Genomic DNA, 15020 nt, shown 5'->3' with positions numbered 1-15020 from the left:
AGCCTCAGGTTGGTTTTACACGGCCGGATTTCTATTGCGGAATTCACAGAAGGGTAAGTAATGTCCTCTTGCCGCAGGCAGGGTGAGATTCTGCTGCGGGCGCCCGCCCACGGAATCCGACCAGTCCATTGACATGAGGCCCAATTGTCAGAATTATTTTTTTCCATAATGGATGGTTACCTCTTAAAATGAAGACTCAATTATCCATTAAGGATATACAAAAAGGTATACACTTATTAGAATTTTCAGTCATTTATCCAGAACAAACTAAGAATTACCTGCCCAGCCTTCATCTGCTTCAGTGTCCAAATTATCTAGCTCTTTCAATTCACTAGCACTAATGATGGAGGGACGTTCAATGCCCTCCGCTGCCCATGCTTGTGGTCTTCGAGGCGGTCTGAAAATTAAATCAATTAGAAAAATTACAATCCTTGAAATCTACAGTGACAGCAAAGCCTTCTTTAGCCTAGCTATTCATATGCTTCCTAAAAGCTTATAGAGCATGACAAAAAAAAGATTTTTGTACTTGCTGTAAAATCTCTCTCGTCTTGTTCATTGGGGGACACCGCTTAAGGCCGTGGGTACAGATACTGCCGCTAGGTGGTGGACACCAAGCAAAAAAAGTGTTACGTCCTCCTTTCGGCTGGGATGATCGGAGGCAGGACAGAACGAAACCAAGACTATATCTTCATTGATGTGGAAAGCCAACAGCACTTTAGATAGGAAGGAGGGAACATGATGCAGGACCACCCTGTCCTGATGGAGGATGGTGAAAGAAGGTTTGGCTGACAAGGCTGCGAGCTCAGGAACTAGGTGGATGGAGGTGACTGCCAGCAAAGAGGCCACCTTCCAGGACAGAAGACGTGCTGGGATGTAGTGCGATGCTTCAAAAGGATGAGACTGCAGTGCATTCAGTACTAGATTGAGGACCCAAAATAGGACAGGAGAATGATACAAATTGTGGGGCGTGAGCGGTCCCCTGTAGAAAGGTACAGATGGCAGACTCTGAAGCCATGGGGTGTTGGAAAAGTAAGGACACGCCAACATCTGACCTGTCACAGAACTGAGGCTTAAGTCCATGTCCAGACCTTCTTGGAGGAAGGACAGGAGGTGGGATAGAGAGAAGCACATAAAATGGAAGTTATATTGTTCACATAAGGGAAGAAAGCTTTCCAGACACAGCGGTAAACCGAGAGAAGGAGGTATTCTAGCTTGCATCAGTCTGAATGATAGGTTCCACAAATCCATGGACTCTAAAAGTGCGACGCCGTTACATGAAGTCAGGACAAATTTGGGTGAAGAGGGATCCCTGACAGAAAAGATCTTCTCAAAGATGATAGCGCCATGGAGTGTCGACAAGCAGGTTCAACATGTTTATGGAAAGAGCAAGCTCCTCTTGCCTTGCACAGTGAATTTCTGCAGCGAACACGCTAACCCCAAGCAGGCGGAGGCTGGCATCCCTGATGAGTACCTGCCAGTGTAGACTCCAGATGGATCTGAGGAGAGTCCAAACACCAGTAAAAGGAACGCTGAAACTGTAGAAGCAGGTGGATTTTTTGATCGAGAGCATCTGCTTATTTGTGCCATCGAGAGAGAAAAATCTTTGGAGAGGCAGTGTGTGAAATTGGCCAAATAGAATCGCCTTAAAGGAATAGACCCTCAGCCCCAGCAACGTCATGCAGTAATAAATGGTCACTGGGTTGTGAGTTTGCAGAGAGCGCACATGGAGAAAATGTGGTTTCTGCAGCGGGAGAAGAACGCGAGTATGTGTTGGAGAGGCCCAGAAAGTCCAAACGTTGTGTTGGTGAGAGGAAGGACAAAGTGTGTCCAGTATACTGTGGAGGCTCTTCAGGACATCCGACGGGGCAGAGCCTTCACCATATCCGTTCCATGGAGCCTTCACCATATCAGATCTCAGCGACTCCAAGCGGAAGTGATGAACCTTGACATACCGATTTAACCTTCTGAAATCCAGAATGGTTCCAACAGTGCCATCCTTCTTGGGTACCACAACGAGATTGGAATAGAACCCTTTGAATCATTTAAAGGGACGAACAGGAATGCTTACGTCCCGAAATGATAGATTGTGTATCACATGAGCCAAAGCCATCAGAGACACCAAAATTCTGGAGCTGAAAAAGCGATCTGGGTAGTGGGTGGAATATTCTATGGCGTAGCCTGAGGAAATGACCTCCCAAACACAAGCGTCTGAGACGTTAGTGAGCCAGGTCTCCTTGAATAGGGAAAGTGTCCCCCCCTCCCGCTCGCCTCCCCCTAGATTGCTTGCGTGGGGGCCGCCCTTCATGCGGACAATTTGGTAGATGAGAATTTGAAGGGCTGGAGCAGCCATGAGGAACACTGTTAAAAAGGATAGATGGGAGGGGTGACTAGATTTGCAGTGAGGTAGGTAGCCAGTGAACCAGACAGTTATGACAAAATGGCTCAAACTGTCCATATAGAAATTTAGTTCTGCAGCGAGAGTACGCAAATGTGCGGCTCTGGCTGGAGCCTTCAGCTTTGGAGTCGGACACGATGTCAAAGGCTATGGACAGTAGTCGGTATAACACTTTCGTATAGGGCTGCTGCAGGAGGAGCAATAGGAAAGGCGAGCTAGCTACCAGGCAGAGCTTACCTGGTCTGCAGCTGGAATGGAAGGGGAGCTGGAGTGCTGATTAGCTGATGCAAGATCTGGAAAAGCACAACTGGTTTCAGGATGCAGTTGTGAGGAACTGAGACCCAGTACATGCAGCAGAGGACCTGAGGGTGATCCTTGTTAGGAGAGAAGGGTAGGATCGAATTGAACAGGAATTGAAGGAAGGGGAAGTCCTCCCCAAAGCACAGCCACACGCTGATTGAAGGGAGAGGGCAGTTGAGCCCATCCTCCCGGGAGCAGCCTGAGTAAGCTTGAAGCCAGGGTCTAGTGTCTGCGCCAGGAGGATAGGGACAGCATCAGAAAGAGCAGCACCCACAGCTGGGTGCAAAAGACGACAGCAGCCCATGGCCAAAGCACAGTAAGCTTGTGCCAGCCCTGTATACCCAGAGTCAGGAAGGTAACAGTTGAAGACCAGTAAACGAAGGTCTGCCTCCTATGGACACTAAAACTGATTAGCTTGGTGCCTGCAGGAGGGATTAAAAGCTGGCAGGAGGAGCTAACACATTATTCCTTAGTGTCCACCTCTTAGTGGCAGTAGCTATACCCATGGTCTTCAACTGTGTCCCCCAAGGACACAGACAAGTTAATAAAATTGCATGAAAATACGTTTGCATACCTAGAACACAGATCACATATACAATAAATCATTGCAACTATACTTTATTATATCTGATATAGTGACCTCCAGCATGTAAACTCCAAATATACGTTTACCTGTTGGTCTCTGCTTGTGTAGGATATCTAGTTTGTCCCTGTACAGGGGGAAACGGAAGTCGAGGATAGGAAGGGAACATCTGAGAAGAAAGTAAATCCAGAAGAAACGTAAATTAAATTTTTAATTTGCCAGCAGATTTGTTTACTTCAAAGTGAATTAATCAAATACTATTTAAAAATGTGCCACAATACAAATCCAGCTACAGTAAAACCTCTACTAGCATTGGCATCTACTAAGGCCAATTTCGAGTAAGGCTGGCTGTCTACAGGCGATTTGTCATAGCGTGATCCGCGCCGACAAGTGGCATGTGGAGCACATGACACGCTTTCCATAAGATAACTATGGAAAACGCAGCTCAAAGTACACAGGCGATTTTCCGCTCATGTCTAAAAATCGTGGCGTGCCACGATTAACGCATCATTAAAATAGGTTAATCGCGGAAAATCGCAGTGACATTAGTGCTCCCCCACAGTGGAATATCGCTCGCGATATTCCGTCCGTGGACACAGCCCAACACGGTTTTCTTTTAGCCAAAATTTTGTTTCTAGCATCGGCATGTGCCGGCCCACGTGACGACCTGCTCGGCGTCTCCTCCTCCTAATGCAACCCACACTTAATCAACAGCGACTGGTAATACACTAATACCATATAATTGCACTCCAATTCAACAGCACAGAGAACACAGTGATAACGCTGAGGACAGATGATGTACTGTAGTACAGCAGATGTCACCTGCAGTCCTATGTAACACCACAGAGAACACAATGATGACCCTGAGGACAGATAATGTCACCTGCAGTCCTATTTAACAGCACAGAGAACACAGTGATAACACTGAGGACAGATGATGTAGTAGATGTGACCTGCAGTCCCATGTACCACCACAGAGAACACAATGATGACCCTGAGGACAGATAATGTCACCTGCAGTCCTATTTAACAGCACAGAGAACACAGTGATAACACTGAGGACAGATGATGTAGTAGATGTGACCTGCAGTCCCATGTACCACCACAGATAACACACAGTAACACGTTCAATAACCTGTTAAATGTTCATTTATTCTTTACAGTAGTTTTTTATATTCATTTATAAACAATATTGTTTTTGGTATTAAAGACCATATTTATTCTCCATTAAATGTGGTTTGGTGTTTTTTGAAATGTCTAGAACGAATTAATTGGATTTACATTGATTCCTATGGAATTAAGTACCTCCAGCAGCAACGGTTTCAGGTAAAGCAGATTGCTTCGGACAGATAACCAACGTTAGTAGAGGTTTTACTATACTTATCCTTTTAACTATCTGAACTATTGCCCAATTTGCTGCGTTTTTATACAATTTTTTTCATTGCTGTAGAATTGAATCTCAATGTCATGGTCAATCTAATAATACACTACAGTACTTCTATACTGAAATGCATTATTGTTGATTAACCCTTTCCAATCCAATCTGCTTCCTGGTTTTCTTAGGGCGCTTACTCTTTCTGCTGTTATACAATGGCGCTATATGCTGGCTATAGCCAGTGTTGCATGAGGTGACATGTTGGATAGGCTCCGACAGCAGAGAGGCTGGCAATATACAGTAAGAGAACCCAGACGGACATCTTCCAACATCAGAGATGTACAGCCTTAAAACAATGTCTTCAGAGGTCAGACAGTGGATTAGAAAGGGTTAAAGCATTACAGACCAATGCAGACCCAGAAACCATTGACTGGCATTCGGTTGCCATTACAAATCATCAGCCCTCTATGATTACATGGCAGAGGACCGATGTCGTCACAGAGGGAGTGCCCACCTTCTGTGAACCCTTTTACATGCCATAATCAATATGGATTGTGGCATGTAAGGGGGTTAACAGTGGGGGATCAGTGTGCTCATCGAGGTCGGCTATCAGTCATAGGCGGTTCCTGCTGCAGATGGTGCAGGCTCAGTTTCTAGGCCTGAGACATCCAGAGGATGTAAGTGTACACCCAGACCGGTGTTCATGTTGTAATGCTTTAATGTAAAGTAAACAAGACTTTTGGTTCAAAGTCATGCTAGATGTTTGACTTTCTTCATGTCAATTTCAACTGGCAATATCACTTCATTCTAAACATGTGTTAAAAAAAAAAAAAAAAAAAGTGGAGAACGTTACTTACATTTCCAGCAAATTGAGGCATCATGCCTCTGTACTGAGGAGGTAGGCCTGGTTGCTGTCCATTCAGTTTCAGCTGTGTGGTGGCAGTACGTTTATCAGCAATCTTGCTTGGATCTGCGGCCCCCGGGAGAGCAGGATGAGCCGATCCGTCTTCCCCTTGTGCAGCAGTATTTTCTTGGTCAGAGGGTGCTAGAGGAGTTCCAAGATTCCTTCCTCCACCTTCCCGCCAACTGGCCACATCAGCTGTGTAGATAACAGATTAGGGCATTACAAATGGCATACAATACATTAACACAACATTAGGCTCTGCTCACACAGCAAGAGACAGTTTTCACTGATCACAATTATTTTTAGCATATTCAAACTTCAAATAATAGAAAATTAAAGCTCTATTGGTCAAGCGGGAAAAAAAATGCAACAAAAGCAGAAATGTAATTGTCTGCTAATATTGTTTCTCCTTTTATTCAGGACATTCAAGCCTTTCATGTAGGATCAAAATGGAATCATTATATTTTTAATTTTTTGGCATTCTATAGTGAAAAGGGACAAAATTGGAAAAAGAAAGAACTTTCAAAAGTTGTCCCCTCGCATACTAATGCAGTTGTAACCAATTACATTTAATGTAATGCTTTAAGCCGGTCCTTATCGGCACACAGCAGTAAAGCAGTGGCGTGCAAATTGTTGGTTAAAATGAAGATGTGATAAGTCGTCAGCAATTGCATAAATGGAGAATGGGGGTTATTTCTTGTGGGTCTGGGAGGCCTCCATTCTGTGTAATGTGGCCACAGATGAATGTGTGCCAGCAATGGGAGGGGAGCAACTTTGGTAATTTTTATTTTACAACTTTTCTTTTTCGAAGGAGAAAAGTGATGATTTTTGCTTGTGGGAAGCTGGCGCTTACATTCGGCACCGTTTGGTTATGTTCTAATAATAGAAATCAGCCAAATTGCTGACTTAAATAGACAGACTGGAGGTGTGGAGCGGTTAGACAGGTACTAAAATGGCAAGACTAGTTCTAAAAGCCAAAAATATCCCAGGCCTCAACTCATTATCTTGTCAAGCATTGTGGTAAAGAGTCAAGGCCCTTTTACACGGGATAATTATCCCGTGGCGTTTTGAACGCTAGTCGTCCTGTGTAAATGCATGCAGAGACTGAACAACAGAGCGAGAGCAGTTCAGTTTCAGCACGCTTAAAAACTCAACGCCCATCGTTAAGTGCAAACAGCAGCTGTTCAGTACTGAGCAGCCGCTGCTTACAGTGAATGGAGAGGGGTGGGGGAGAGCGGGGACAGAACTCTCCTCCAGTCGCCCCGCCCTCCCTGCTGGCCATGCTGTCAGCAGTCCAGTGATACTCGCTTCTGTGTAAAAGAGCCTTAACAAAAACCTACAATATAATCATTTCCAGCCTGATTGGCTGGAATCAGCACACGTGACGGTACGGAGCTACGCGATGATGCGTAGTAGGGGGCGGAGCCAGAATGCCGCTCGTGCCGGACCGAACAGATGGGAGAAGACCCTTCTGCGCAAGCGTGTCTAATCCGGAGATTAGACGCTGAAATTAGACGGAGCCATGGAGACGGGGACGCCAGCGCAGGGAAGGTAAGTGAATAACTTCTGTATGGCTCATATTTAATGCACGATGTATATTACAAAGTGCATTAATATGGCCATACAGAAGTGCTTAACCCCACTTGCTTTCGCGAGACAACCCCTTAAATAAAGTCTTGGAAAAACAAAGTGCCAACATTGATGTATGATTACTTTGTGGTCGCAGACTGGGTCCGGGTCCGTAATTGTCATCCGTTGCATCCTTCTCTTTCTTCTCCGGATCCCCAGCTGCCTGCAGACTAGGGAATTCTTGCTGGAAATAACTGTTCACCTGAACACCTGCAAGGAAAACACAAGCGGTTATACCTGCGCGCATCTCAATATCCTACACACATGACCATATGTTATATAACCAAGTGTCATCTGCTGAGAGGGAGCATGAGGGCTTATTCACATGGACGAGTTCTAAACTGATAGAACTTGGACCCAGTAAAGTCATGGGGGGAGATCATTCAATTTTTTATATAAAAATTGTGCTGTCTCCAGCGCTGTGGCAGGCTTCCGTGTCCTCTGCGCTGACAGATCACGGTTTCTGGTGATGGAGCTTTGAATACCCCGCCTCCAATAATCTAGTACCGTGACTGGATCATGAGCGCCGCTGGCTCAGCCAAATCAGAGGTGGCGCGATAAAGCAATCACAACCAGTGATGTCATACACTGAATGGCTGTGAATAATCGAGCGCCGGGGCTCTGATTGGCTGGTGCTCGATCCAATCACAGCACTCACTTGCTGGAAGTGGGGTATTCAAAGCCCCATCACCAGAAAGAGTGATATGTCAGCGCAGAGGACGCAGAAGCGCAAGGGACTCAGACACCGTGGGCCATGTGAATATTGATTTTTTTCGCCCATGTAGTTTAGTTAGGGCTTATTTTCGGGGGAGGGCTTATATTTCAAACCTTCCCCGAAAATCAGGGTTGGGGGAAACTCGGTACTACTTGCATGACAAGGAAGTGCATCTTTGGTTTTTTTTGCCTTTTTAGGCACCCACTGACTTTAATGGCAGTTTTAATCATCATCCAAGTGCTATTGATGACATTTGCACATTAAAAACACACGGTAATATAAAATGCACTTGCAGTGAAATCGCTGTTTTTCTCCAAAATCGCCCTCTGTAAGAAATAGCAGCATAAGTGAGGCTTATTTGTGAGATATTACATAACCTTATTATATCCAGGCTCCAGAAAAGCAAAAAGATGCGAACACCTGACCCTCACACTTATGAGCTTGTTGGTACCAAAACCATGAGCATTAAAGGGGTTGAACCCGAACTTCAGCAAGTTATCCCCTATCCTGTGAATAGGTGATAACTTGTTTATCGATGGGGTTCTCACCACTGGGAGCTCTTGCTGATCGAGAACAGGAGTCCCACACCCTCCTCATGGCAGGGGGTACAGTAACCCCACAGTGAGGCGGATGAGGGAGCCCGAATTGAGCGCTGGTTGTGCGTGCACACTAGCACGCCATTCACTTTTAATAGGACTGCGGTGATACCCATTGAAATGAATGAAGCGCTGACAGTGCTCCTTTCAAACTGACAACACTGCGAGAAGAGACCCCTGCAGCGTCACAACGGGAAATGGGAGTCATGTTCTTGAGATCAGCGGGGATCTCGGTGGCGAGACTCCTACCGATCAGCAAGTTACCCTCTATCACATGAATGGGAAATAATTTATAATCTTGGCACAACCCCTTTAGTATGGAGTTGGGCCCCCTTTATGGCAATAGAGTGCAATCGCAGGGGGTGGTTTGCTTGCAGTAAAAAACACGGAACACATTGGCAAACCCTCTTTACTGCAAACGCAACAAAAAAACCCCAAAACAGTGCACTGTTTGGCAGATGCAGATTCTGGAGAGTTTTTTACTGAAACCAAACCCCCCTGTGTTAAAGCACCCCAACAGCTCGACTCTTTTGGGAAGGCTTTGCACAAGATTTGGGGTGTCTGTGGGACTACATCCGTTCTGCTGATGCAGGTTTGTGCGGTGAGGCAGCATACCACACATTGTGAGCCCTGTACTTCTGTTTAGGCAGATTAAGCAAACGCTGGCCACATGCAGTATATTGCCTATGGGAGTCAATTTCATATGCAATCCTGTAGTGAAATAAAAAAAAAAAAAAAAAAAAAAGGCACACCGCATAAGATACCCGGGCATGAGGAGTACACTCGGTGCACATACGCGGTCTCTACTGGCAGAGACGATATTTACAAACACAGGTAAAGACCCGCAGCGCTTTACCAATACCAGGCGGCCTTGGCTGTTGCTCCTAGACACTTCCCCTTCATATTAGCAGCACTTAGGGATCCTGTCCGGCTGCGAGTAACGCAGTGCATAGCTTTGCTATGGAAAGCGCAGCGCCGGTGTCCACGAGCAGAGAATTATAGCGATTCTCCGCTTGCAGGACTCAAATTGTGGCAGGCTGCGATTCTCCACGGTGAGCCTGTCAGATAGGCTCACCGCAGAGAACTGACAGTTCTCCCCCCTGCTCCCCGGCGGCAGAATATCACTAGTGATATTCCACCTCGGCTGTGGACAGGGGGCCTTACAGTTACCCAAGGCAAATCTGTGGATCAGAAATTTCACAAACTGATTTGGGGCAAAGTTGGCATCCTATGACAGCGTCTGGTTGGTGACGGAGCTCTTCAGTCTAGTCCATGGTACCACCAATATTTGTTTATTGTGTGCTTCATGTTATGTACCCGTTTACAATGGGTGGAACTGAAACCACTGAACTCATAACTAGGAGTGTCTGTACACTGTCAGCCATCTAATGTAAGTAATGTGACAAGTTTACAAAACTAACAGCGTGAGGCTGTTTTCACATCTGCATCAGAAGCTCCGGTCGGAGGACCCGTCGCAGATACGGCTCAGAATACCGGAAGAGAACGTTCTGCATGCCGCGCATTTTCTTCCATCTAAAAGCCAGGCAGAGGTACAGAACACGAGCGGACCCAATTATAGTCAATGGAGGTCATCTAGCGCCTTCAGTTTCACCCAGAGAGAGACGTTCGGTCTTGGAGATTCCCCTTTCCTGCTCCCCGAACAGAGCAGGATAGCGGAATCCCCAGTGCAGGAAACCACCTGATGCAGACAAACATCAGTCTATGAAATAACTTTCACTACATTCGAGAAGAGGCTACCTGCAACCAGTGGCTACAGAGTTCAAACGAGGATCTCCAGCTATCCACAGCCGTGGATACAATTACACAGCAATGGTATTAGGAATGTGAAAATGGCCGTATCACTCATCTGTCGTCTGCAAGGGGTCGAATATACCAGTCCTGTACGAAAACATCCTGCAAGCTAAGAAACGGAAGGGGGGAAAAACTGTTCTAGAACAAACTAGAGGAGAATAGTTGTGACTCCTCTATATAACAGTAGGATTACTTACCATCTCCTTGCCCTCCTGGCTTGGTATTGGCCCAAGATTTGGTAACCAAAGGAACTTCGGCTACGGGGGGAGCGACTGGCTTTGGAGGTGGAGGAGGCACTTCTGGTGTTCTGGAGAAATAAAACGAAATACATTTAGCAAAATATAAATAAAATGGTCCTCAAATTCGTATTTCTGAAGTATAAATAAGGGACAGCTTACTTTTCTTCTTCGGCCTGTTCTTGCTTGGATGCCCAGCCGGTGCCATCTTTAGGAACAATATTCACATTTGGGTCATTGCCTTTATTTTCTGCCTTTAGACTTGGTAAGTTTGCAGGTGGAGGCATGCGCCGAGACACAGCGACCTTCCCCAGGCTCTGAAGACCATGGCGCGCAGCAACTTCCAATAAAACGAAAAACACGTTCTACTTCACAACATATAAAACAGCAGCTAACTTACTCTTATTAGCGAATTCCTTAAATATTAAAGGGACAGCTACGTCTTACCTTGAACAGTTTACCTGCCGTTCTGCCTACATCACCTTACAGCGGTCTGCCAACTTACAACGGCCTCAGGTTACAACATTTTATGTAACTGTAAACCACACTGAGACACGGCCGATCTACCGGACGAGTTATGGACTAAAAGACGCAGCCAATCAGAGCATTTCACAGTTGATAGGTCAGTAAACGAGGGCATCACATAAGGCAAGTAGACCCAGTAAGAGTGCTTTTACACGTATGAGTTATTGTTCGCACGAGCAAATGATGTCCAAGTTCACTAGTGCAGCAGATACCTCATTCACTGTACCATTCACTTCAACGGGACAGCCAGAGATGACCGATCATGTATACTTGGCCACTGCTCCATTCAACAAGGACGCCTCAAATCCCAATTCTCATGATTGGTGAGTATCTCAGTGGTCGGACCCTTACCAATCAGATAAATGAGATTCTTCAAAGAATTTTTAAAAAAAGACGCTGTTCACACTTTACAAGAACTCGGGCCAAGTATGCATAGTGCCCCTGTGTAGAGGGTGAGAGCGGACACTTTGCATCATGCGAGCAAGAAGAGGCCGGCGCACCACCAAGACAGGTTCCTTTTAAGCCCTTAACAACACGGAACTTACAGTTACGTCCTGCACGGTCGGGGTACGTAGGGGGATCGTGTACTGACCCTGTTCCATACAAAGCAGGCCCGACTGCCTGAATAATGAAACAACTATACATGTTTGGTATCGCTGCGTCTGTAAAAGTCCGATCTTTGAAAGTAACACATTATTTACCCCTCACAGTAAACTGCGTCAGAAAAAAATAAAGAACGCCAGAATGGTGTAAATTTTTTGGTCACCTTGTCTCCAAGAAAAAATAAATAAAAATAAAACCGATTAAAAAGTGATCAAAAAAAGGTCATATGTATTCCAAAATGGTACCAATAGAAAGTACAGTACATCCCGCAAAAAAAAAAAAAAAAAAAAATGAGCCTTCGCACGACTGTCAACCAAAAAAGAAAAAAGTTAGGGCTATCAAAAGATGGTTAACACCACAGTTTTTTTTATGTTTTTCAGTACATATAGAACAATTGAAAAATACAACTCGGCCTGCAAAAATTAAAGCCATCAGACATTTTTTAAAAGAGGGGAGAAAAAAATGAAAATGGGGAAAAAAAATGGGCTGCGTCATTAAGGGGTTAAAAGCCCCTTTCACATGGGCTACAAAATCTGGCTACAAAATGCATGTATGTGAAGCCCAGGGTTTCCAATGGGTTTATCCACAAGATATTTTGTAGCCTGAAAGAGCCCATTGGAAACCATGAGCTTTACACGCGTTTTGTAGCCAGATTTTGCAGCCCGTGTGAAAAAGGCCTTAAAGAGCATCTTCCAACAGACATGAATGCTTCAAGAGTGGTTTCTCACAGCACTTTTTGGGGAAAACGGCAGTTTTTCATGTATTTTCTTTTTTAGCAAAAGTCAGAAGGGGATTCAAAAGGTATTCGAAACAGAAATGAAGAACTAATACTTCCCCTTACTGCTAGCTCCACTTTTGGTTTTGGCTCAGGGGTGCTTTAAAAAAAGAAAAAAAACTAAAATAAAAATGCAGCGTCATAAGCCATCCTAAGGCAGGCCTACCCATAAACTTGGGTGACAATGTTGTACTGCGTTCTATGCATGCAATGATTACCACTGGGGGTATGACCTGCCAGCTAATCCAACAGTCACTAAAAATCCAAATTTACTGTATTTTTGCTTGCAGGTCCCAAGTCGCACACCACTGACAAGACTGCAATGCAAGGCATGCGTGACTGCAGCTCGCCAGCGATATGTGCCCCCAAAATGTGTACGACCGGATTAGAGTTGCAAAAAAAAAAATATATAATTTGTGAGAAGATATCATTGAAATATCATTGATGTTGCATAGTCTAAATTGTTGTGCAGCTCCAGGCTTAGAAAGAGGTTCTTAAATAGTGGCAACGAGTACAGAGTTCACCAACTACTGACTCCAAGCATAGTTACGGAGGCTGCAGTGCTCACACATCAGTGCAGTGTTGGCGCCTATTGGAACTCGTATCTCCCTTAAGTCAATTAAAGGCTATGGACACCTTTGCAGGGATTTTTTTATCTAGACACTGCAGTCTCAAAGCAGTGGTCATAAATTAGATAAGAAGGTGCAGGAGAGGAGAAAGAGGAAAACTAAAGGCCCGTTGAGCGATAATCGTTGTGGCTAAATGCGTTGCTATCATGCACTATTTGTTCATCGCTCATTTCTAGCAAGCTAGAAATGAGCAATGAGCCTCATCAGTGCCGAACACCGATTTTCTCAGCGGGCAGCACTGATAGCATTCTTTCAGGTGGTATGCCGCTGGGACTCCTCAGCAGGACACCAGCTGAGCGCTCTCGTAAGAAAGGAGCTGTAAACAGAAGACAGAGCTCCAGCTGTCTAGTACATACCCCGCCTGGAGCGCTCAGCTATAGACCAGCTAAACACTCCGAGAACACAGCAGCTCTATACAGAAGACAGTGCTTCAGCTGTCTTTTGCATATGCTGCTCGGAGAGCTCGTCTGTAACACAGCGGAGTGCTTCGAGAACACAGCAGCAGTATACAGAAGACAGCGCTCCCACTGTCTTCTGTATACAGCGTGAGCCTTCATTTACACACTAATCAGCCCTTTTTTTTTTCTTTACCATCTATGTCCCCTATAATGTCATAAGATCCCTGGGGGTCATTCACATTGAAATATAAAAAAAACACGACACTTTTCCACTGTAGCTGGGGCATCCATAGAAGCCCAGTTACAGGGGAAAATAGTCACTGACAGAGGGGATCAGGGTCTGCTAGGTTCCTGCACCTCTGCTGTATCAGGGGGCACCCAATGGTCGCCGGGTTGCGTAGTGGAAAAAATATTTCCACTTAGTACATTGCGCTCATTTTGTGCTTTGTGTAGAAAGGAGAAGGCAGAGGCGGATAATAAATGCTTCTCCCTTCTCCTCCGGATTCTCAGCTGTGTCTGACAGCTGGGGACCTGATCTGCTGCTGCTCGATTGCAGGAGCAGAGGCTTTAATCCCACGCCATATTTTTGCTATCGGTCGGGATTAAAGCCCAGGATAAATCGTGGTATATTTACCACGCTTGGTCCTTAAGGGGTTAAACAGTCAACTTATTACAAATCACTCAAATACACCCAGCTGAGAGAAATAGCATGTGACTATTCTCCCCGATCCTCTAGAGTACACTTTCTATACTAGAAAACAAGCTGCATAATTTGGACATCATTGCAAATACAATTTAAGACCCATTTACACGTAGCGATGATCGCTAGAAAAAAAAACAAAAAAACGCTCAAACGACTGAGTGACAGCTTTAAGTGATCATTTTGCATAAACTATTAAGTAGCTACTCAGCTACTTAATAAGCTTATTAGTGTGCAAATGAAGCCTTTAGCTAAATGCAGTTAATAGCCGGAGGGCTCTTATCTGCATTCAGCTCCTTTGTTCTCCGGCGGGTTAAATAGCTGAAACAACGCTATCAGCACTAACCACGGAGAACTCAGCCTGCGGTCCTGATAAGACCACACAATGATTTCTAGGCTGTCTTGAATTTACGATCACTGAGCAGTGCACGATGGCCGCACCTTTAGACGCAACGATTATTACTCAAAAGATCGTTTTTGAGCAATTTTTGAGTGATCTCTGTGTGTAAACGGGCCCTTACTGTCTCACTACCATATATCACAAAAGAGTGCAGGTTCCAGGGTCCAAGTCGATGTTCACTTCTTCAGTACGGCTTCCTCTGTTCGGCTGGAATACTCCTTCCAGAATGTATTTTGGTGGGAGTGAAGCAGCAGCACACAAGCATGGTCGGGACGGTACACTATCGGAAGCAGTGAACCCGGCATTGGGAAACCCTTATGATCCCAAAAGGTTGGCCAGGAGGCACAAAACCTTTAAAAAATCATTTAATGACAAATGCAAAGTCATGGGCACATGACCAACAAATGTATCCAGTGGATGGAAGAGTTACTTCCCCCACATGATG

At 45.2% G+C, this 15020-nt stretch overlaps 1 protein-coding gene across 3 annotated transcripts in view; it reads right to left on the bottom strand.

Moving 5' to 3' along the window:
• The window catches only part of PRRC2C (proline rich coiled-coil 2C), a 63011-nt gene that overhangs the window by 35646 nt on the left and 12345 nt on the right, over positions 1-15020 (bottom strand). For all 3 annotated transcript variants that reach the window (XM_066597292.1, XM_066597294.1, XM_066597293.1), the window contains exons 3-8: positions 10708-10885; positions 10507-10616; positions 7271-7396; positions 5511-5752; positions 3368-3447; positions 279-397 (exon numbers count right to left, since the gene is read on the bottom strand). In XM_066597292.1, coding sequence (XP_066453389.1) covers positions 279-397; positions 3368-3447; positions 5511-5752; positions 7271-7396; positions 10507-10616; positions 10708-10885 — 855 coding nt within the window. The remainder of the gene's footprint in view (positions 1-278; positions 398-3367; positions 3448-5510; positions 5753-7270; positions 7397-10506; positions 10617-10707; positions 10886-15020) is intronic.

This window comes from Eleutherodactylus coqui, chromosome 3 (genome assembly GCF_035609145.1).
Source record: "Eleutherodactylus coqui strain aEleCoq1 chromosome 3, aEleCoq1.hap1, whole genome shotgun sequence".
Lineage (NCBI taxonomy): Eukaryota > Metazoa > Chordata > Amphibia > Anura > Eleutherodactylidae > Eleutherodactylus > Eleutherodactylus coqui.
This window is presented reverse-complemented; position numbering and strand designations above follow the sequence as displayed.